Genomic DNA, 22788 nt, shown 5'->3' with positions numbered 1-22788 from the left:
ACCATTCTAACACATGAATACCATTTGATCTAAAGCTCTGGCTGCATGTTTAGTGTTGCAGGTGAACCTCCACCCAGGTGTGAAGCCTTATGCAGCTGTTACCACATGTTTACCCAGGATTAGATTATTGCTCCATTCGTTCACTTTGCTCCGTTTCCCTGCCCCCTTTGGTGTAAAGCATTCCCACATCATGATTCGACCACCACTGGGATGATACGTACCATGTGTAGCGTTTTGCACATGAGCCATAACATTTACATATAATCTGACCCCTACATCTGCCAGTTTAACTCACATGTGCCAAACTGAAGGCATGTGGGCCAAATGTGGCCCACCAGAAGTTTTTATGTGGCCCTCTCTAGAAATGGCACCTTCAAGATTATAGTTGTGTTTTCAAATATTATTTGATCAATAAATCAGTTTTGTCTGTACAATTCCAGATTATATACACATAATTTCATATTCTTTAGTTTAACAGTTTGTTCGGGGGTTATCAATACTTTCTGCCACATTTAAAGACATTTCTTGATCTTGATGTGGGCCAAAATGAAAATAAGTTTACACTCCTGGTTCAGGGTCGTCGACTTGGTAATTTCACAACTGTGCCATACTTATGGATGTTTATTTCCTGCTTTGAACATCCGTTAGATGTTAAAATCAAAGGATATTCATATTTAACTTAACTCTGCTTTTAAGTTCCCTTCAACTTCCTCCTGCTGTGTTGCTTCGTGATGCTGCTTGTTCACTAATGTTCTCCAACAAACCTGAGGCCTTCATAGAGCAGCTGGTTTTACACTCAGATTAAATTACAAACAAGTGGACCTTGTTAATAAGTAGGTGAGATCTGAAAACAACTGGTTGCACTGGATGTCTCCAGTACAACCATATTTTCAGATTATTTGTAAATATAAATGGGACAACATCCATCCTTTGCTTTGCAGTGCTTTACACCACTAAAAACCTCAAACAAGATCCTGCAGTCTGAACAGCATTTATTAGTACTTGTTAAATTCAAGACAATCAATTAATGATGCAAATAAATTTTTAGGTTGCCAACTGTTGTTTAGTGTGTTGTAAACTTACATAAGATAGATGATACGTTTCCAGATAGATAAGCTGATTTAAAAACAAGAAAAGAAAGGAGAAATAACAATTGTTTTCCAGCCTAAATTGAAGATGTTGCTCTTTGAAAAGGATTTTTAAGTAACAGCTCAGCTACTTTCGTCCCTCCTTGCTGTCCGGGTTCGGTCCGACCTGCAGGGGATTCTGTTCATCTTTCCTCCTGTGCAGGTTTACATAATACCATTAGAGCAGCAGAGTGATGCAGTGATGTACAGGACATGATCGAATCAGACGTTGAATTTTTGTTTCTTAACTTTATGAATCAGCAAAGAACCCTTTAACATCAACGCCAGGTGTTATTTCTCAGTTTTAATAAAAAGTTTCCTGTGTATTCACGCAAAACGTCTTTTTCCATTCAGCATGTTGGACTTTTTTTCTTCAAATTTTGGCAAAAATCAAGCAGCTCATTAACATATTTTGTTATTTTATAGATGGATATAGGCCTATTTTTCTGGGCAATAAAGTTTTCCAGAAATTATTGCAATAAATGACAATATTATTGTTTTGAGACCATTTTCAAATACCATATTGATACTAGCTTTATTGTGAAAATTTTTCTTCTCAAAGGCCGATAAATTTAAATTAGTAAAGAACACTTAACACTTGAATCTGGAATGTTTTAATTATCCAAAATACAACATGGCAACAAAAAACAAGAGATAAAATGGAAATAAAAACCACACAACAACCAAGACCATAAATAAAATGGCTTATAAAGTCTCTGCAAACAAAATTACCCTTAAAAAAATATTAATAATCAAAATGGAAATTATCAAGCTCATTTTAATTTATCATTTAAACTAACTGCTTATTGCTACACCCTTAGTTGGATATATTGTTTCAGTAAATTTTTGCTTTGCCAGTTTCAGAATACATCTTTAAAACTTATAAATCATAGCTAAAATAGTTCTAACTACAATATTTATCAAAAAGTCAGAAGAACTGGTTTTAAAGACAAAGGTTTAATCAAACGGTATGAAAAAAGCTCCAAGTATTTTAGCTAATCAAATAAATGAATTACGTCAGCTGTTATCATTCAGCGCTACGCAGGTTGTATGTTTGTATGATTTTAAGTCGTATCTGTAATTAATCAGTTCAGAGCCCTGTGCGCTCCTCCCCTGCTCCGGCTGCCGACCTCCATGTGTGATGATGATGATGATCAGGCTGCAGCAGCTCCAGCTGATGAAGAACCTCTCTGAGGTGCCTCTTTATCGAGGCTTCATGCTGAGGTTGGCAGCGCTCTGCTGATTTCAGCTCTGTGTTCTGCCAAACGTCACTTTCTCAGTCTTTCATATTCCTGAATTCTTCTGATTGAAAACAAGAACAACTCATCTTGGCTCCAAACAGGACTTATCACACTCATTCTGAATTTACTTTTCCTCTGAGGCAATAATGTAAAAAAATAATTATCATCAAAAGCTTGCATGCACATAAAACTAGGAAAAATATTTAAACCTGAAACCTGAAAAGGGTTTGAACCAGTATAAGGTTCTTGCAACTAGAGAGACTAAAATAACAAAAAAACCAACCAACCAAACAAAAAATTAGTAAAACATCTTTTCTGCTAGTTTTCACACCATTTCTTTGACCAGAAATAATTCCAAACAGCCTCTAAGTTAAGAATCAGCCTTATTTCAGCCAGCTTACCATCAGTGTGCAGAAATTGGTGGTAAGGAGATATTATTTCTTTTAGTTTTCTGTTTTTCAAACTGTTGCAAACTTGCTAAAGAAAATCTGCTGAACATACAGAAGCATGCAGCAGGGTAATAATTTTCTAACAATGTTTCAGGAGTTTACCAACAGATAACTGATAATCCTGAAACCTGTTGGGTGAGTTTGTCTCCTGCAGGCAGTTGAGCGACGATAAAGCAGGTTTCAGTAGGAAGCAACATGTAGCCATGTCTGTCCAGTCACATGTAATATTGTGCAAACTATGCGTTCCTCAGAGATCTATACAGCATTCGTATGTAGTTTTGAAAAGTAAAAGTTTGCTTTAGTCAGCGATAAGTTCTGGACAAATACAATAAAAGGAAAATGTTTAGACTTTATTTTAAAGACATTTTTCTTTCCTTTTCAGCTCTTAAAAGTCTAATGGCAAAGCTGTTTAACATATTTATATTGAATTTAGATGCTTTAAATTTCCACATCACTCATTGATCGGCATAGATTTTATTGATTTTATTGATCAATATTCTGGTTTGTCAGGGAATCAGAAAGGTCAATTTCACTTCCTGTTTGGTCTCTAGGGAGCTTTAAGTTCAGGTGGAAATGGATCTGTGGTCAAAAATGCCAAACAAGTCACTCTGCTGCTGTTTTCTGAAATTGTTATAAACAAACTAAAGTTACCAAAATTGTAAACTGCTTCAAAAAAATCAAGATTTAGTCTAAGATAGTCCAGTAGTTGTAGATGTTTTAAGTTTTTAAAAGAGCTTCTTCAAAAACCGTAAAAGGCTCAACAAGTGAAAACTGGAATCCAGTATTAGCATTGCATTGATAACATGCAGATCACTTTAATCCAAGATTAATATTTAGTCCAGGATGGAAACTGGAGGAGCCTGTGCTCATGACTCATATACTGTATGGTGTTTAGTTTAGTTCATGAAGTTAAACACCATCTTGAGAGAGATTTATTCTTCACATGCAGTTTCTCTCACTTACTGGGTAAGCAACGCCTCAAAATAATTTGTTGTCATGGAGACTTGATGACTCCCAAACCACTTTATCATCCTGCTCAGAGCACAACGTTACTCAGCCTCGTCCGACAGCTCCAGTTGTTTTACCCTTTTTATTTATTTGTCTGACTGGGCAAGTTTGGACGAGCAATTTCCTGATCAACACACAGCTGCTACTAGAATGGCATGTGTTCTTGTCTTTCTGGTTTTTTAATTATGACTAAGAAAAATTGGCCTGCATGTCATTTCATATTCATGCTTAGGACAATAGGATTTAGTTTCTAGATACTCTTGGCTTTCAAAGTTGAGCATTTATTACTAAAGTGCTTGTCAGAAATGACGGACGGTTCTGTACATGTTTTGTCTTTTCTCCATATTTTTGTGATTGTCTAATTGTTCTAAAAGATGAATAAATGTTTGGGCTCTAATGTTAAAAAGCTGCTGTTTGCAGCAGAATGATCCCTCATTGTCAGGTTTAAAGCTGAATAAGGCAAACGTGGCCATGCAGAGGCTTTCCGCCGTCAGTCCGGCGCAGCCTGACTGACTGGTTGGGGCCCGGTGGTGATCCCTGTTCCAGTAAGGTCGAGTCGGGCCTGCCTGTCAAGTTTCACAGCAGCAGCTTGTCTTCATACGGAGCCCGTCTGGTGACATGGGAGAAAAAAAATAAGTAAATAGTGACCATAACTCAGTAACTTGTGGGAACTAATTAATTATAAGAAGTCATGGTCATGAGTTTTTTGTTTCAGTAGGAACGCTGCAACTGTTTCTTTGGAAAGATACAATTGTTTGGGAGTAAAAATGTGTCACTGGGTTGAAATATCATCCTCAGGAAAACTGACAGTTTATACAATCAGAACAAAAAAGTATTTTCCCATCCTAGGGAATCTAGTTTGCACCATGCCTGGTGTGTGTGTTTGTTGGCAGCATTTCTCTGCAGACAAAACGAGCCACTTGTACGTTCCCTGCAGCTCTATGAAGACAAAGCAAGTGGAGATAGAAGGTCAGACCTTAATGGATTGAAGAAGCCACTCAGTTAATGGTTGGGAGGAGAGATGCTCCGTTTTCTTAAAGCTCTTTCTGCTTCTATTGGTTTGTCTTAACATCCAGTGATGGTGGCTGAAGCTGAGGGAAGGGAAAAGAGAGTTTTTGTCCATAAGAAGCCTGAGGGATTCTAGTTGTAGCTTTTCACATGAAAGATTGCTGAGAGGAAGACCTTTAATTTTAAAACAAATTTCTGGAATATTTGATGCTTTTGTCACACTTCCCCCCCCTCATAGATCTCCCTCTCTTTCTCTCTCTGTCTCTGTAGCCTGAGGCCAGCCGGTCAGGTTTTCAGAGTAGCTGTCTCATCTCAGGCTCAGAGGGCTCGTCAAACTCTGGCTTATTACCCGTTTCCCCACGTCACAGGCGGCGCAAACAGAGTCCACTCCCCCCTGCGCTGTCCCTGCTGCTTGTTGAGCACCGGCACCAGGAGGCGAGCTAATAAATCACTGAGCCGTCTCCCATCCAACTCCCTTCTCCTCCTCCAGCCTGTCAGCTAGATGTTGGTCTGATGGACCTGCAGATATACAGTGCTGGTTACATTTAGTAAGAACCCTGGCTAAGATAAAGCCTCGGATGAACTTCTATTTTATTGCAGTTGCTTATGTTTTGGATTGCAACATGCAGAGAATTCCCCACATAAGCTGAGTAGATTTATTTATTTGGGGAAAATCTCATGTATAGAAATGGTGTTTAAAAAAATGACTGGTAGCAGAATCATTATTGTGCTTAAAACCCGGTGTCGACCCATTATTGGTTTTCCAGCTGAGGCCATTAGTTTTTTCTTTTTCTTTTCTTTATTCCCAGTATTTTAAATCATCCTCTGAGAGTTTTTCAGTATCAGGCCCGCAGCATGACTTTCTTCCACCACACCGAGCAATAATCAACAGTTTTCTGTACTTTCATCTGGCGATGCTCCGATCCACTTCTTTCACTTCCGATACCGATACAGATATCCGTGGTTTAGTGTCGCCCGATACCAATCCGATATAGAAAAAGAATCCTGAATTGACTCAAAACGTTTCTTGTTTTAAAACGTAAACAGAAATGTAATGAATTACAAAATCATTTGATAACAGTACAGCACACTTAGACACTCTAATAGCTTCACAAGTTTGGTCAAACCTGTAAAAACATCGAAACTTTATTAAGTTCAGTCAGTGAAATTAGGAGTAGAACACCCAAAGTAAAATGAATAATAAAGAAACTGAAAGTGACAGAAACAATAGGTCGGCTACCTCAGTCAAACATGTCAAATAAACTGCGATAAACCTCATTTTAAAAGGTTCAGAAAGTGCAATTAGGAATTCTAAATATATTGTAGAATAAATAATAAAGGAGGATGTTGCTCGAAGCACAAAGCATAGAATTAGACTGAACGGATCTGCATTTATCCATTGGGCACATTGTTACTTTTTTCAACATCAGGATTGATACAGCTAATTAATATCAGATTGCTGCATCTCTCCCTCCTTTTGTCCTCTATATCCGATGAAACCCACCAGAAGGTTTAGAAAAACTCTGCCTCAGTTTTGTCTAACCAAAGCAAATGGCTCCCGTTAAAGTTCTTGTAACGTCTAGAAAATGGCATCTTTACATTTGCGATGGTAGGAGGAAACAACTTCTAAATAGCACTCGATGTTAGTAACACTATCACTGACTTTTATCCATCCATTCATTTTTCATTTTGACATTTCTTCAATAAAATAATGAATTACTTTGAATCTTTTTACATCTTATCCTCTCTACAAGGTGGACCAACAAATGTAGCATTCACTGTAAATAAAGATAGATTTAAGTTATTAGATGGAGTTTAATTGAAATAGGAGGTTTTAAAAAAACAAGAAACATTTTATTTAATATTTTTTGATTTGTCACAGATGATGTGTGATAAAGATTTGACTTGATATTCCAGCAATAATGTTATAAATCTGCAAAGTTTTAGAAACTCACTTCACCAGGATTAAATTAACGTTATGAAACTTGATGACTGATGGCATATATAAAAATATATAAATATTTGTTTTACCCTGAAACCTAAATAATCACAGAAGGGAATTCAATTTCGAGTTATTACCTTTCCCTGTTAAGAAAATAACACTTTAGTTTTGAAAAATGGTCTCCATCAACAATCTTTTAAAGGTGACAAATCCTATTTTCTTTGTCGTCTGCAGCTCAGTCCTGTGGGGGAGACCTGCCTCTGTAGAAAAATGCCACATCGATCATTTTCTTCCTGTTGGAGTGGGTTAGACATAGTTTAGGTAATTTAATCAAATTGATGAGTGTGGTGCTTTAGTGCTCAGACAAACTGGCTCTTTGTAGTAACGGAGATTTGATAGAAGCCTGTAAAAATGTCTTTTTAATTTTATTGGGAGAATGAGACAATTTAATCAGATGTGTGGTCAGTCTCATGTCTCATGAACACTGAGGTTAAAACAGCAAAGTAAAAGCTTTGTTTGTATCCTAATTTCCATGGAAATTATCCTATCATGATTTATGTGCTTCAGTAAATATTGATAACAAAAATTTCAATCAAGATGAATAATATTTGTAATCAGACATCACAGAAGTGCCAAAACAAGATAGATGAGAGCAGACCTGCACAATTAACTTCATCCAAAAATCCCCTCTGCAGGAAAAAGGTAAATATTCCTATTATACTTTGTTTTACCACAAATGTTGCTTTCTGGAACAACTAAATGTTCAGAAAGCAGTATTTTTTAAAATGGTTTGAAAGTAATGATAAAAATGTTGGTTTTTCGGGTCCCTCAAGTTGGAGAAGCTACAGCGAGAGTATTTTGGAATAATTTGGCCAACCTTTAATCATCAAAATACAAAATATAGTGATCACCACATTCAGCAACAAAATAAAAAAATTAAAAGTAGTAAAATAATACACAACGGCTCATAGATGACACTTTGATGCCAGTTTTATTTTAGTTGTTTTTACAAACTCATGACTAGAAAGTCTGTGTGCAACCAGAACAGTCTGTGAGTTACCACTGACTTAACAAGGTGCATAAATACTGTTCATGTAAAACAACAGCGTTTCATCCCTTCCCAGTATAAAGCCTTGCAGCAGTATCTCTAGTCGCACAGGCGGTCTAAACAACCGGAGCTTTAGCTGTCCTCCTCTTGTAAATCAGCCCGTTTCCTCCATGCTGCAGGGCTGTAAGCAGTTTAAGCAGTTTCCATGTAAAATTAATCAACATCCTGCCTGTAATTAGGCATCAGCAGCTGAATTAGAGAGTGTTGTTCAGGACAGAGAAAGCCTGAAAGGCCAGGCTTCAGATGAATAATTCTTTTCATCTTTGCAGAAGGCAAACAGGAGACCTGATGTTTTTGAAGTGCATCATTCCTTTGGCTACACACTCAGATCCTATGTGGACATAACAAGTTTCCCTCCGACCTCCTCTGCTGTGTTCCTCCCGCTGGAGATTTTTATGAGATAAAAGATGATCAGGATTAATATTCAATTCTCCTGCAAAACTGACGCCTCCCATATCTGCAAACCTACAAACACACCAGTTTTTAGTCTTTTCTTTTCATGTGAGTTTTGCAAAGTAAAACCCTTTTCTGTCAAGCTGCACAGAACATTTTTTTTGAAGGATTTGGAGCTGGACTTCTGTTCGATGCTCGGTTGTCATTATATCCCGATGAAAAGGGAAAGTTGATAGTGGGACAGATGTGTCCGAGGCTCATTAGCGATATTCAGCATCAGGGAGGGCAGGATTTCAGGGCCGATCCTCCCTGTCAGCTGGATGCATGTTGGCTCAACTTTGCTTTGCTTCTCTCTGTTCTGCAAAGAACTGGCTTTTAACTTATCATTTATTTGTTCATGTTTCTGTTGATGAGATTATTTTGAATGGTGATTTAAAATGAAATAGCAGACGTTTTGCTAATTTGAACCTCTGTTTTTGTAACGTCAAATGATAGGTTCTTCCCTTCAACCAACTCCTTCATGTCTGTTTAGCTAATTATTCCATTTGATTTGATCTGATTTGATTTCTTTATTCTCAAACAGGTTTTTAAAAACAAGAAATCAAGCTGTCAGTAAGGTAGAAAAAACATTCATAACCAAGAACAAAATAATTTATTTACCACTACTTTTTTGTTTGAAAACGAGTAGGAAGAAGTGAAAACTTATTTAATCATTCCCCTTATCTCAATTTAATTAAATATACAATTTACTGAGTCAATAATTATTAAACATTTTTTAAAACCATGTTATAATATTAATGTTTCAATATTGTCTCAATATTTCTATGAGAGACAACAGGCTTTCTATTGGGAGATAAATACTTTGGATAAATTATGATGAATATCTATAAAAAATATAAAACATGTCACATATTGCAAGTTATTTAACTTTGGATTATTTTTCAGACTTTAAATTACACAATTAATGTGCAAAATTAATTGTGGTTCTGATAATTTTTTTCTGTCCTCTATTGCTGTTATTTGTTATGGATTATTCAATTTCTAATCATGTGAAACACTTTTAGGCCATGGTGGTTGCTTTTTTTCTGTGGTGTATAAATTAGTTTCATGTCTTGCCTTATTTATTGGAGCTACTTTATCACAGTTCCTGATAGAGTATTGGTAAATTATTGAACCGTACTAATCACTTGTCCAGTTGGGTAAATAATGTTGCACATGGATTTTTTTGTACCTGGAAAATGTTGGTATAAACAAAACCAAAGCTGCTTTAGTATGATTTTTCTTTTTTTTTTCTTTTAACTTGGTTTTTTTAATGACTGCAGATGTCATTCCCCACTGATAAATTCTCACCACTAACAGGTTTTATTGCTTTAAAAAACAACCAAACCAAAAAAAAAAAACATTGTTTATGCAGCCAACTCTGCTGTTGCCAGTTTTATGAACATGTTTTCATATGAGCTCTAATCCAGGAGAGAATTAATGGATCTGATTTTAAAATGAGACTCTCTATGCTCATGCATTAAAACATTTCATATAGTTTTTCACGTATGTTTGGCAGTTTCTGTCTGTAGCCTGAGCCCAGGCCCAGATGTGAAGGGTAGGATTGTTGATTAAGTTGTTCATTTTATTTGTCTGGTCAGAGAGCGACAGCATTACCTTCACACAGCCCAGCAGCTCCAACAGTGTGTGTCAGATTGATGTAAAATACACTCAGTCTGTGGATATTTCAGCTTTAAAAGTGTCTGTTAAAGCAGATTTGTTTGAGGTGCTGTAATATTTTTCACCACCTCTGGATTTCTCCACATTGGAGTTGCAATTTCTTTCTACTGTAATAGCAAGTGTCAAAGGTTTGTGTTGATGTATTGATTTTCAAGGCATTATGTTGGGAAACCTGAGAAACAGGAGAGGTGAGGGAAGAAGCTGCTGAAGGAAAGAAAATAGAGAATTTATTAGGAGAGGGAAGCGAGTCTGCAGATGAAGATTAATGGCCATTTTTTCTTGTGTAACCTATGTTCGGCAGATACACTGGACTCATTAGGCTGTCACCTGTAAACGTGTGTAGATACATGCGTGTGTGTGTGTGTGTGTGTGTGAATCTGTGCTGAATGCAGGCTGCAAAATGAACTGGAAGACAGACAAGCTGCACTACAGATGCTGCACATCTGATGAGGATTGATCATGTGTTTGTGTGTGTTGCCGCCTCGAAGTTGGTCCACTCATTTTTTCTGTCACTTCCACACTTTTCAGCCAAAGAAGATAACAAACAGAAAAATTTTCCTACACATTTGCTGTGTAGGAGGAAATGTTTGGGACGAGGAGATGTCACCAAAAACGATCTGTCAGAGTAGTCAGGGTTTTCTGTGTCAGTAGTAGAGATACATGAGTCAGAAGGTCTGAGATCGAGTGCAGCAGGTCATGAACCAACAACATAAACTCGGTTGTTGCCTCCACTTTTAGAGTTAAGTTTGAAAAAATTAAAGGTTAGCAATGTATGCTTAGAGTATAAATGTGAGAAATCTCGCAATTCTTTCATTTCCTGCTGCATTCAAAGCTGAGACAAATTAAAAGTGATTTGTGAGCTTGAGAAAATATTCTGTCATTGTAATCTTGTAGTGATTTTAGATTTTCATTCATAACACACAGTAGTCTGAGCTCTGATTGGTCCTAAATTTATTCTGACTCATTATTCTATCAATCATGCAACCTGACACATTACGGTATCTGTCCAGAATTTAAATAAAGCAATAAAAGACTGTGAGACACAGGATGAGTGCTTAGCTTGGAGATAAATTTAAACTCACATTATAAAATATCAATGCAGTCAAACTCCAGACTGATCAGGTTTACACATTAGTTGATTTAAATAATCAAAATATGATCTTTTTATCAGCTTGAAAAAGTGTAACAGCAGTTGTAATGCATGATGTTCAAGAAGACAATAAGTGTGTGTTTCTCTCTTAATGTGCATTTTTGTTCCTGTGTCATTTACTTAATGGAGGGTCTTGGCCTGGGTAATGGAGACCCTCCCCACTGGCTGAGAGGATAATTTAATTAATACCAACCTTCTCTCTCCGTCCCTCCTTCCTATGTGACTCATCTCTGCTGTGGCTGGTTTCCGACTGAACCTTTGCTGCTGCTACACACATTTATTTCATTTTCTTATTCCTATTTTTTCCCAGCCAGCCTTATGGTGTATGACTTTCATATGACATTCCTTCTTATTCTTTTGGTCCAGTTGAGCCACTGCAGGAGCAGATGATTTATCCTCGGCGACCTCATTACTCTTTCTCCCTCTGCAGCGGCGCTTTTAATGTTTATGGACTAAAAGCTATTTGTGGCGTCACTGTAATGATCCATGACGTAATTCATAGTGGGGGCTGAGTAATGCTTGGTTAAGGTAGCATCCAACATGCCAGGAAAAAAAATCCAGACAGAAACGTATTCATTCACAATTAAGCACCAGTTTGTGTTGGTCAATCCTATGAGATCCTGCTGCAATACTTTCAACTGGTTCTCAGGTAGTAAAATGTGAAAAAGGTAAATGGATGATATTTTCTTTTTAAAGGCACAATCACACATTTTTGCTGGCCGATAAATTGGCCCAGTAATTATTGCAATAAATGAAAATATTGTTTTCTTTCAGATCATTTTTCAAGTAATATATTGTCACCTTCACAAAAGAATGGCTTAAGTTATTTTTTTAAAATGATTTGGGGAAAAAAAAACTTTTAGTAAAAAATGATTAATTGCATAATAGTGCAAATTTACCCTCTTAAACTTGCACTATTGCTTTAAGATCAATAAACTTTATTTTAACAGGTTATCCTGAAACCGGAAGATATTTGAAATAAACAAAGTAAAACATATCAACAAAGAACAACAAATAAAACTGAAATAAAAACCACTTACAACTAAAACTATGATTAAAATGGATTATGATGTCCCTGTAAACAAAATTGGCTTTCAAAAAATATTAATCATCAGAATTTAAATTATTGACATCAATTTAATTTATCGTACAATAAATTGTTTAATTGGTTATTAAACAATAAGCTTAAGAACAATACATTAACATGGCAGTAAGGAAACAGCAACACTTTCATTTTCAGTTTCAGGCTTGTATTTTGTGCTCAGTGCAGTATTTACTCTGACTGTCTTTATTCCCAGGTGGAATCGCCGGTGGCATAGAGATCTGCATCACTTTCCCCACAGAGTACGTGAAAACGCAGCTACAGCTGGACGAGAAGGCCAACCCGCCAAAATACAGAGGAATAGGTATCCACCCGTCTTATTTCCTTTCTCTGGCGCTTATTATCTAATTACCCGACATCTTCAGGTGCATCACCGTTTCTGGAGAGCCGTCACCGGGCTTGCTTATGTGGCTGAAGAGCCCAGTGCTCACACGCACGCTTGTTATCGGTGCCTCGCGTCGCAAACAAACAGCCAGGATCTGCTGATGTCTGCTGGGACTCTGAGGATTGGAGATGATGCTAATTAGCACTTCAGACAGCTGTTGCTTTTCTTGCTTGTTGGTTTTATGAAGCCTCACAGATTTCTGGGCTGGTGTCGAAAGGAAAACTTTTGGTTTCATTGGATAAAAATTATTTGTGCTAACGCTGACTTTCATGTGGTTGTTTTTAATTCACAATTTTAAAGGAAGATAATCAGCAAAACCAATACTGAAAACTGCTGAGAACAATAATTATCCAGCAGAAAGGTTGCTACCTGGCAACAAGCAATAATCTGACCATAAAAACATCTCCTTGGATGCCAGGAGGAAAAATTAAAATACAGATCATAAAAATTTGCTCCCTCAGTTCTGGAAATGAGATTTGCAGCAGAACTGATGTCTAAGGGCAAATTGATCTGTATTTTAATCTTGGAGCTGAGAGACATAGATTTAAGAAGAGAAACAGGTTAACAAAATTTATGAGATTTTGGAGACACAAGAGCATGGGTCTTCAATGTGTCTCTGGTCCGACACTGAATTTGAAGACTCCTGCTGTAGAGTCAATGAAATTATATCAGAAATATCTTTTTAGACATTTTTTGTCTTCGTTCATTGTCAGTATAGCAGCACTGACAAAGTAGTTTTGATTTTATCTTTATGTTTCTTTGCTTCAAACTTGTAGGCTCACCAAATTCTCCAAATTTACTCAGCATGGATCCATAAATCAGTCCAAATTAATTTATCTCATTCCTTCTCAAATGAGTGGTGCCTTCCCATGGATTTTATAAATCTAAATCTGATGTAAGCAGCTTTACTAGCTTCCTGCAGTAGTTTCCTGTGCTACAGCTCAAGCTGGTTCCTATGAATAAGAACGATAAGTAGAAAGCTGCTTTAATTTCTTAATTTACTGAATGTCTGTCTCTTTCCAGGTGATTGTGTGAGGCAGACAGTGCAGAGTCACGGTGTTAAAGGACTTTACAGAGGACTCAGCTCACTGCTGTATGGATCCATACCCAAATCTGCAGTCAGGTGAGTGAAACAATGAAGAATAACAAATATATTGAAAAGGTTAATGCCTAATCAACTTTAAAAGAGTTTGCCTTACAAATTAGAGAATGCTTGTTGTTTAAAAGTCATTTTTTATACAATTCTTAGGTTAGTAAAATCAGAAATGACTCTATTTGGTGTGTAAATCTGCTTTCTCTGTATAGTTTTTATACATCGAATAAAATATCCTTTTCTTTTACTAATTGGACACAAAAGAACGAAACCTTGAACCTTCATATCTAACTTTATGAACTTGTTTCAACATGTAACCTCTATGTATCTTTACGTGTTTATTATTATTTAAATGAAATCCCCTCAGATGTTTAAAAATTTGCATTTATAATACCATAATTATATATAAAACCCTAAGTTTAAATTCACAAGGTGAACATATGCTGATTAAAACAAAACCAGTTAAGCTGTGATGGTTTCCCAGCTGAAACGTCTAACTCACCCAGTCCAATTATTCCAGCCCATTACCCACAAGGCTTGGCACAAATGCCACACTAGCGCTCAGTATACAGTAATTATGTTATTTTTTTCCCACCACTGACATTTATCTACAGACAAATGTGCACACTGTACCTCTTGTGCAAGCAGGGACGCACACACACATACACTGAAAACCTGGTACACACACACACACACACACCCACACACACACACACACACGTCACAAACCAAAGCCGGTTGCTTTTGTTGTTGCTTTTTTGTTTCATTTTTTCACTCGGTTCCTCTCATTCTTTCACTGTTAGCGGATGTGTGTGTGTGTGTGTGTGTGTGTGTGTATGCTGGAGGGTAGAGTGTGTCTGTATGATAGAGAGACAGGCCCAGTCAGGCGAAGCAAAGATGCCATTCAAACTCAGACAGGGTCTCAATGGGGCTACAGAGATTGAGACTCTAGTGTGTTTGTGTGTATTAGCAGGGAGGACGTGCGCTTTTGGGTGTGTGTATATTCACATGTGTCTGTCAGCTTTCAGCATCATTTACAGAGGGAGCTGGGGTTGTGTTTTTGTCAACCTGAAGGAAAATTTTCTCTTAGGAAACAAATCAAGTTGGATGTTCATTGTTTTTCTGTCTATCGTCCATCCAGTTTCTTCTTCTTTGTAGAGCAGCACCCGCTCGAATCCAAGCAGATAAAGGAGAGGGACCATATAATGTAAAAAACGTTAACTAATTTTAATAATAAGAAAAAAATTAGCAGCAATTGAGCTGTTTTTATTTTTCTACAGTAAACTATTCCATTTATTGCATTTTTATAAAATTAGATGTAGGTATAGACTTGCGCAAGAAAGTAGGAAATGTAGGTGTAAAGTTCCACATCTAGCATGACAAAAACAAACAAAACTAAGCTCTTATTAGTTTGATTTATTTATTAATTAAAACTCTTTGTGGATGACAAATATAATCAGATCAAAGAGGAAATAAGCAGTAAAACTCCAGGCAAAACTATTTGATATACATTTTTAAAATTGTAATAATGTAATATAAAGGATATAAATATGAAATACTAACAGCAAATATTATTTATGAGCTCTTTGGGTTTTAATTTCATCCATTCAGATTACATTGCTCTATATCAGTGGTCCCCAAACTACGGCCTGCGGGCCAGATGCGGCCCGCCTCCACATTTGGTCCGGCCCCCTGAACAATACCAGAGTATTTTCATATATGTGCATTTTTATTTGATAAGTTGGACTTTTGCAATAAAATAAATGTTCCTTAGTAATGAACTTTAGTTACTAACTTACTAGTTAGTAACTATTTTATACATGCATATAATTGACCCTAACCCTTTTTTTTATGTGGAGAACCCAGTGTTATTTGGTTATTATTTATTTCATAAATAGTGTTATTTCCTGACTTTTGTTCTCTGAAGAATCCAGAAAAGGTTATTTGATTGTGCTTTCTGAAAAACAATACATTTTTATGTTTAGCACTCTTACAATCGTCACACTTTTTCTGTTACAAACTGACCCCGGCCCCCCATCAGAGAAGGGACAAGTTATGTGGCCCTCACAGGAGAAAGTTTGGGGACCCCTGCTCTATATAGTTATGGATTTAAGTACATAGAAATAAAACTGGTACAGCAAAAAATTTGCAGATTTATTCAATCAAACGTGAGTCTAAATGTGTCCTCCAATATTTCTTCAAGGAATATTTTAGTCGACAGACAACCTGACTAATTTCATAGAGTGCATGCAGCAACTTTTAAAATGTACTGTGCGTCTCTTCCGTTGGCTCATTAGTTGATGATTCAGATGATCATTATGTATTTAATTTGTGCTGCTGCAGTTTGCAATACAACGCAGTCCAAAACATGACATTCGTCTTCACCGTTCTGGAAGTACGCCCTTACTTCAGACCAATTTAAACCAAAAAACTAAATGAATATAAGTGAAACTTAAAGGTTAAAATGCACTGTAAAATATTTGAAGTTGGCTTAACTTGAAAAAGAAAGTCCTCCTGCTGCCTTGAAAATGTAATTTTAGTCAACCAAAAATTTGTTTTGGTTTTAACTCAGAAATTAAAGTCCATGAGGTTGATTTAACAACACGAGTCGAGTTGTCTGAACATTGTGTTTTACGTTCATTAATTTTGAACTGTGAGTTTTATCTTAACGCTGCAATTTAAACCAACTAATTATTTAACTATATGCAAGAAAAAACTGCCCTCCCTTCATTAAAGAGCACACATTTCTTTATTATTTTACTCACAATATCAAGTAAAAATAACTACAGTACTTATTTTGCTTTAGAATAACTTAAATTCTTGTTTCAAATTGCATGAACAAAATGTTGGATCTGATCATGAATTTTATGAAACATCACAATGAATTCTGCTCAAAAATATTTAATTTGAACAGGACATAAAACAGGACATGTAACGCACTTTCATCTCAGGATACAAAACATGCAGCTAAGCATTGTGGGAAATGCTTAGCTGCTTTTCCCAGCTAAAGACTCCTGTCGTTTTCTTCTTTTGGTTTTAAGTGCTAACCTAAACACTGGTTTATTCAACTGGAGGACTCTTGCCATAACCATTGGAGGTTTGACAAAATTAATAAAAAACTTAGGTTAAAAATCTAAAACTCACTAAATTTGTTTCACTTGGAGAGTAGAAGATGGTAGACACAACTAAAAGCAGCTCAAATGTTTTACAGTGCAGGCAAAGCATATGATTAATGGACAACATTGGCAGTTTTCCTTTAACCACAGCTTGATCTGACTTTCTATTTTTATCTTATTCTCTTATCCTCCTCTGTATCACTCCCTTTGCCTCCCCAACTCTCCTCCTCCATCCCATTAGCTGATTAGCTCGGTGTCATCATGGAAGATTGCCAGGGAGGTACAAGATGGACGTCCAATCGAGCCACTTGCTTTTTCCTCCTATTAACCCCCCGTTCATACCGATACTCTTCTTTCATTCGTGGCTCATTCCCTCCACTGCAATGTTTTCATCCTTCACCTTCTCTTCTCACACAGGAACTGACCTTGTAGGAAGTCCCTTTAATGAAGATTGGGCAGCTCTGTCTCTGCTGTGGGCTGACTCATCTCTGACTGTGGGTGTCGGCCAAAAGATGTGTCATATTTTAACCATAAAGTGTAGTTCACATGTTAAACGGCTGAGCAGAGTAAATTGGCAGAAGAGCAGGCCTGACACCGACATATTTCTCCCTGGCAGCCTTTAATGAACAGCGTTTGATTCACAGAGGTAGTTAATAAGGGCTCTGCCACCCTGTGGAGTCAAAGGAAGCTTTTTGTGGACACGTGCGCAATTTATTAAGAAGCTGTTTATATTTATTCATTAGTGTGCGTAAAGAGAGAAGTTCTGACAGTAGAAAACCAGCCTCTCAAAGCCATCTGAATCCATGACGAACAGATGTGGAGCCATACTGAGCGGAGGAACCTACTGCAGCAGAAAGGCAGATGGAGAATAAAATTGGGCTTTCATGAGCCCAGCAAAGAGAAATTCATTTTGCTGGAGCAAAGACGATGGCAGGTACACGGTCCAAGCAGACAGAGGAAAACATTGCATTTATTAAGACCTGGCCTGCCACTCCCCTTTCAGGAAGCCTACCAGGCAGCGTCCTGCTGTCACCACAATTCAATTTCCATCTATAAATAACCTTTCTCGTAACGGACTCGCTGGCACGACGTTCACTGATTGCATAGATGCAGGAACCGCACCTTTCTGTATGGAATGGCCTCAGTGGCAGCTGCTACTGGTCGCTCGTTGTTTGCAGAACTGCTGTGGTTTATTGGGGCATCCTTAATGAAGACACATCAGCGGCACAATAAAGCAAAACCCTTCAACATGTTTTGCACTTTCAGCATATTGTCATCTATAGAAATATGAGTTGGAATTAAGTGTTGGGCCAGTTTAGCTCCTGGTGTGCAGTGATGCCCAAAGAATCCCCCCGGTCATCATGGGAGACAAACAGTTGTAACCATGACGACATCTGCAGGAATACTGGAAGAAAGCCAGTATTGAAAGTGGTCATAAAAGTACAATAGAAAAAGTTTAAATTAAATTGATGGGCCCGAGGCATGCCAAAGAGCAGATGCAGTTTTGACGTCACTGAATGTTTAATATGGAGAATCTCTTGGTGAAGCAGTTTACGTCTAGCTAGATGAAAAATGTGTTGGTGTTTTCTATTTTCTTTTGTTTTACTCAACTACTGAAAAGTCAGACTGGCCACCAGCTTTTAATGTGAAAACCTTCAGGTCTCCTGTAAGCTACAGTGCATGGAGTAGGACTAAATTCAACACATAGTCTGACAAAAATAATAAGATTGACTTCTTTTTGTTTATATTTTTGTAATATTTATATGCATCGGTGACATTATTATTTAAAACTAGACAGCCAATTCAGATTTCTGATGTATTACTAACCTTAGACATAGATTTATGCTGAGCACTGTGTTCAAAAAGCATGATACGTCCTTCAGCACATATCGTGGTAAGAGTAACAGAGATTAACCTAAAATGATGTAAGCAGATGATATTGTGCTACATAAATCCTTCCTCTCTATTTTATGATACCCAGACCATCTTCGTCTTGATAATTTCTCTATTTGCTCATCCTGATTTACGTGCAACAGTGAAGAGTTAAAATGTTTCATCTCAACTCTTTCTCTCTGACTCAAACAGCTTGTTACAGCTCGGAAACTTTATTTTACATGAAAAAAAACAACAACAACAAAAACTAACTTAATAGTCACTGTGTCTTCTCTGTAAGTCCTCCAGAGAAGGACGTGAGGTTCTGAGATCAAGGCTTTGTGATGGCCACTCCAAAACACAGACTTTTTTGACTTCAAACAGGAAAAATTATACCAGATACTGACAGAAAATGTTTGCGTCTCTTTTAATATATTTGAGAAAAAACTGGAATTACGTTTGCATTTGACTTGATACATGCAGTTACTGTCTTCAATCAGCCTACATCAGTCGAAGTGGAAATCTGTCTTTCAGTGGCTGAACTGATTGAAAAAAGCAAATTTTGTTAGCAAAGATTGTAATGCACTGCTCTTTGTAAAGACAGCAAATAAGGTGACAGTCTTAAAAAGTATTTTCTGTGAGCAAAGTTTGACAGTGACTGAGCAGAAAAAAAAATCATCATCATTATGTGGCTGAAACAAACTTTTCTTTTATTTATTTGGATCCCTGTTATTTGCAGTTCCATTCATCTATGCTTCACATATTCTACATAAACAAATATATGTTTCATAACATTCATAGATCGCATTACAAATTCAAAATAAAAATAAGCGTAAATATAAACAAATACAAAATAAAGGCCATTGTCAAGTTAAAACAGCAAATGGTGTAGTTGTGTGAGTGCAATACCATCTCCACCCAGCTGGCACGTGGCTCACAGAAAATCAAGCACACCCGTCTCTCCCACTCAGGCCTTCAGGAGCCTATAAAGCAACTCAGCACACCTGTGTTTGAGATAATCTCTACAAACAAAGACCTCATCTTCAAGCTCCTGCAGAACACCACTGGTAGGAACTGAACTTTAAATCTGTATTCAGAGGACCTTGCTGGCTTTACAAAATGGATTTATGAAAGTAGTTCATTTTGTTTATTTTCTTTTGATGACTCAAAAAGTAATTTGTACTTTGTGTGTTTGTAGGTTTTCAACCTGCTCAGGTGTCATGAAAGAACAGTGATTTAAAGAAAAGAAAGAGAAATAAAATAAAAAGATGACACTGAGAAGAGTTGGTCCGGGTTGTCTTTGATGGGAGCAAGCCTTGTCAAGTTTGGGCAGAAGCTAAGGTGTTTTGTAGAGACTAAAAACTTGACAGTTGAAAACCAATGGAAACCAGCTGGAAACCAGTTCGAACCAATTGGGAACCAGTTGGAAACCACTGTGAAGATCAGATGAAAGAGAAGTCCTGAGGAAAGAGCTTTGACGAATCAACTCAAGGAGGAACATCAGGTCATTTCATCTATACAGTCCACAATGGCTGAAGAAATGTTTGGAAAGTCAGTGAAACAATTGAAGCTGGATCGCACCATGGCAAAGTCTTCCTTCACCAAGCAAGCAAACTTCCTGAGCAGAAAAGCTTCCAACATGACAGAGATGGAACTGCGAGAGGAGTTTAAAAAGCTAACTTCTGATGCCAGACATGTAAGTGACTCAAATGATGATTACAAAGCTGGACTATTGGCAGAGGTGGGAGATGAAGCTGATGAACTTGATGAACAGCAAAAAGCTGATTTGGAAAAGACTATTATTGACTGTGAATTAAAATTAGAAGAAGTCAAACAAATAGTTCAGTCTAATTTGTGGAAAAAATATGGTCAGGATGAACTCTATACTGCAATTCAAGAGGCTGAGAAGGCATGTAATGATGCTTCTGACATAAAAGTTTTAACTGTGTACAAAAACGCATATGAAGTGCAGCTGTCCTTCGTGGAGAATGTGATCCAGGAATCTATTAAAAGTTTTTTGACCTGGGAAATGTGGATTCCAGTAGAAGAAAGGGACAACTTAGAAGACAGAGTAAAACAAATGAAATTGATGAAAAATAAACTTCAAACAAGAAAATCACAGTTTGCCATAGCACAAACAATTGCAGAGGAGAAGAAGAAATCAGATGATGCGCAATCAGACCTTACGTCTTTTCCTATACTAGCTCAACCTGCACCCAGTGTAAAGATTAGACCCATTTGTCTACCAAAATTTCATGGCTGTAAAAGAAACTTTCACAGATGGAGAAAAGACTGGGAAAGCCTGCAGAAGCAGGGAGAACCAAGTGGCTCAGTGGAAGTGAAAAAGTTTCAGTTGTTGGATAGTGTGGATGAAAGAATCTGTAATGAATTACATCTGTCTGCTTATGATACTGCCGCAGATATGTTCCGAGTGATGGAAAATAGGTATGGCGACAAGTTAAGCATTGCTTTAGAAATTATTGAAGAGCTTGAGAAGACTCCACCCCTGAAAGCAAACCAGCCAAGGAAAGTGATAGATCTTATTCAAGCAATTGAAAAGGCTCTAGCTGACTTAACAGAGTTAGGTAACATTGGAGCAATGAAAAATCCTTTGGTTATTAAATCTCTAGAGAGTAAACTACCTGATGTTATAAAGAGAGACTGGCTAGTTTTTATGGTTAATCCTGCCAATGCAGTTACACCAGATAACCATTTTGATAGTCTTCTCAAATTTTTAAAGACACAGGAGGAAGTTCTAGAGAAATTGGAGCAACTTGGAGTGAGTGAAAAGGTTGAGAAGAAGTTTGAGAAACGACATGCTTTTACTCGATCCACAAGAAAGAATCATGTCTGTATTGTGTGTGGAGACGCAAGACATGGAGATAAAATATTCTTCTGCAAACAGTTCAAAGCAATGAATTTACCTGAAAAGCTCAACATTGTAAAGACGTTGGACACATGCAAAAGGTGTTTGAGAAAGCATGGAGATGCTGATTGCATCAATACTTACCTTTGTAGAAATAAAGATTGTAAGAAAAGAAGCTTTTCAGATCACCATTTCCTCCTTTGCCCAAAGGGTGAGCTTACAAAGGTTGAGACTGTTAAACCAAGAAGGGAAAATAGACTGACAGAAGAGCAGGAAAAATTCATAGCTGGACTTTCACCAGAACTAGCAGAAGAATGCAGAAAAGCCTTTTCAAATGTGACTGCTTCAACAAAAAACACAAAGTGTGAAGCCTCTGGGCTTATGGAGTCATATGGACTAAAAGAGCAACCTGTCATTCTAATGCTATTGGAAGTCACTACGAACGCAGGCCAGAAAATAGGCACTTTGATTGACTTGGCTTCTGATACTAATTACATTACTCATCAAGCAGCTAAAAGGTTGAGCCTAGAAGGTGAAAACATAACATTAGTTGTTCATGGTGTTGGGGGAATGTCAGTCAAAGTTAGAACAAAGAGATACCTGTTAAGAGTGAGAGTTAAGACCCCCAAAGGCACAGTGAAAGCTCACCAACTCATTTGTTATGGACTTAGTGAAATTGCTAAAGTGCATAAAGTCATTCAACCACTGCAGCTGCAAAAGTTTTTCCCAGATGTTGGCCTGGAAGACCTTAAAAGACCAGATACCATTGAGCTGCTAATAAGCCACAGAGAAGGCAGACTGGCCCCTCAAAGAGTCAAGGTTGTTGGAGACCTGGTCCTGTGGAACAGTCCACTCGGCATGACCGTGGGAGGAGCTCATCCGGATCTTTGTGAAGACGTCGACGTGGCAGCACACAGGTCAGAAACGCACTTTGCTCGTTCTATGCGCATTGCTGCTGTAAAGTATAAAGAAGTCTGCAGTTTCGAAGAAGTTAAAGCAGAAAGCAAAAACACAACTACCAATAAAGAGTTTATTGATTGGTGGAAGTGGGAGAGCATAGGAGCAGCTTGTGAACCAAAGTGTGGTGGATGTCGCTGCGGAACATGTCAACCAGGTGGGAAAGATATGACATTAATGGAGGAGAAAGAACTTGAAATAATTAAACAAGGTCTTACCTATGTGCAAGCAGATAACCACAGTGATGCTCCC

The 22788-nt window shown here is 37.4% G+C and overlaps 1 protein-coding gene across 10 annotated transcripts in view; it reads left to right on the top strand.

Annotated features, from left to right (window-relative positions):
• The window catches only part of slc25a1 (solute carrier family 25 member 1), a 36185-nt gene that overhangs the window by 2018 nt on the left and 11379 nt on the right, over positions 1-22788 (top strand). For 3 of the 10 annotated variants that reach the window (XR_002753606.1, XM_023344067.1, XM_023344066.1), the window contains exon 1: positions 15789-22496. Coding sequence is in view for 4 of the 10 variants with exons in the window: in XM_023344067.1 (XP_023199835.1) it covers positions 20242-22496 (2255 nt within the window). In the remaining 6 variants the exon portion in view is untranslated. Of the gene's footprint in view, positions 1-12443; positions 12552-13655; positions 13756-15788; positions 22497-22788 lie in introns of those variants that run through there. The other 7 variants (XM_023344070.1, XM_023344069.1, XM_005795007.2 and 4 more) reach the window with 6 other exon arrangements.

The sequence above is a fragment of the Xiphophorus maculatus genome, chromosome 12 (genome assembly GCF_002775205.1).
Source record: "Xiphophorus maculatus strain JP 163 A chromosome 12, X_maculatus-5.0-male, whole genome shotgun sequence".
In the NCBI taxonomy this organism is placed as follows: domain Eukaryota; kingdom Metazoa; phylum Chordata; class Actinopteri; order Cyprinodontiformes; family Poeciliidae; genus Xiphophorus; species Xiphophorus maculatus.
The sequence above is the reverse complement of the archived record's forward strand: the minus strand, read 5'-3'. Positions and strand labels throughout refer to the sequence as shown.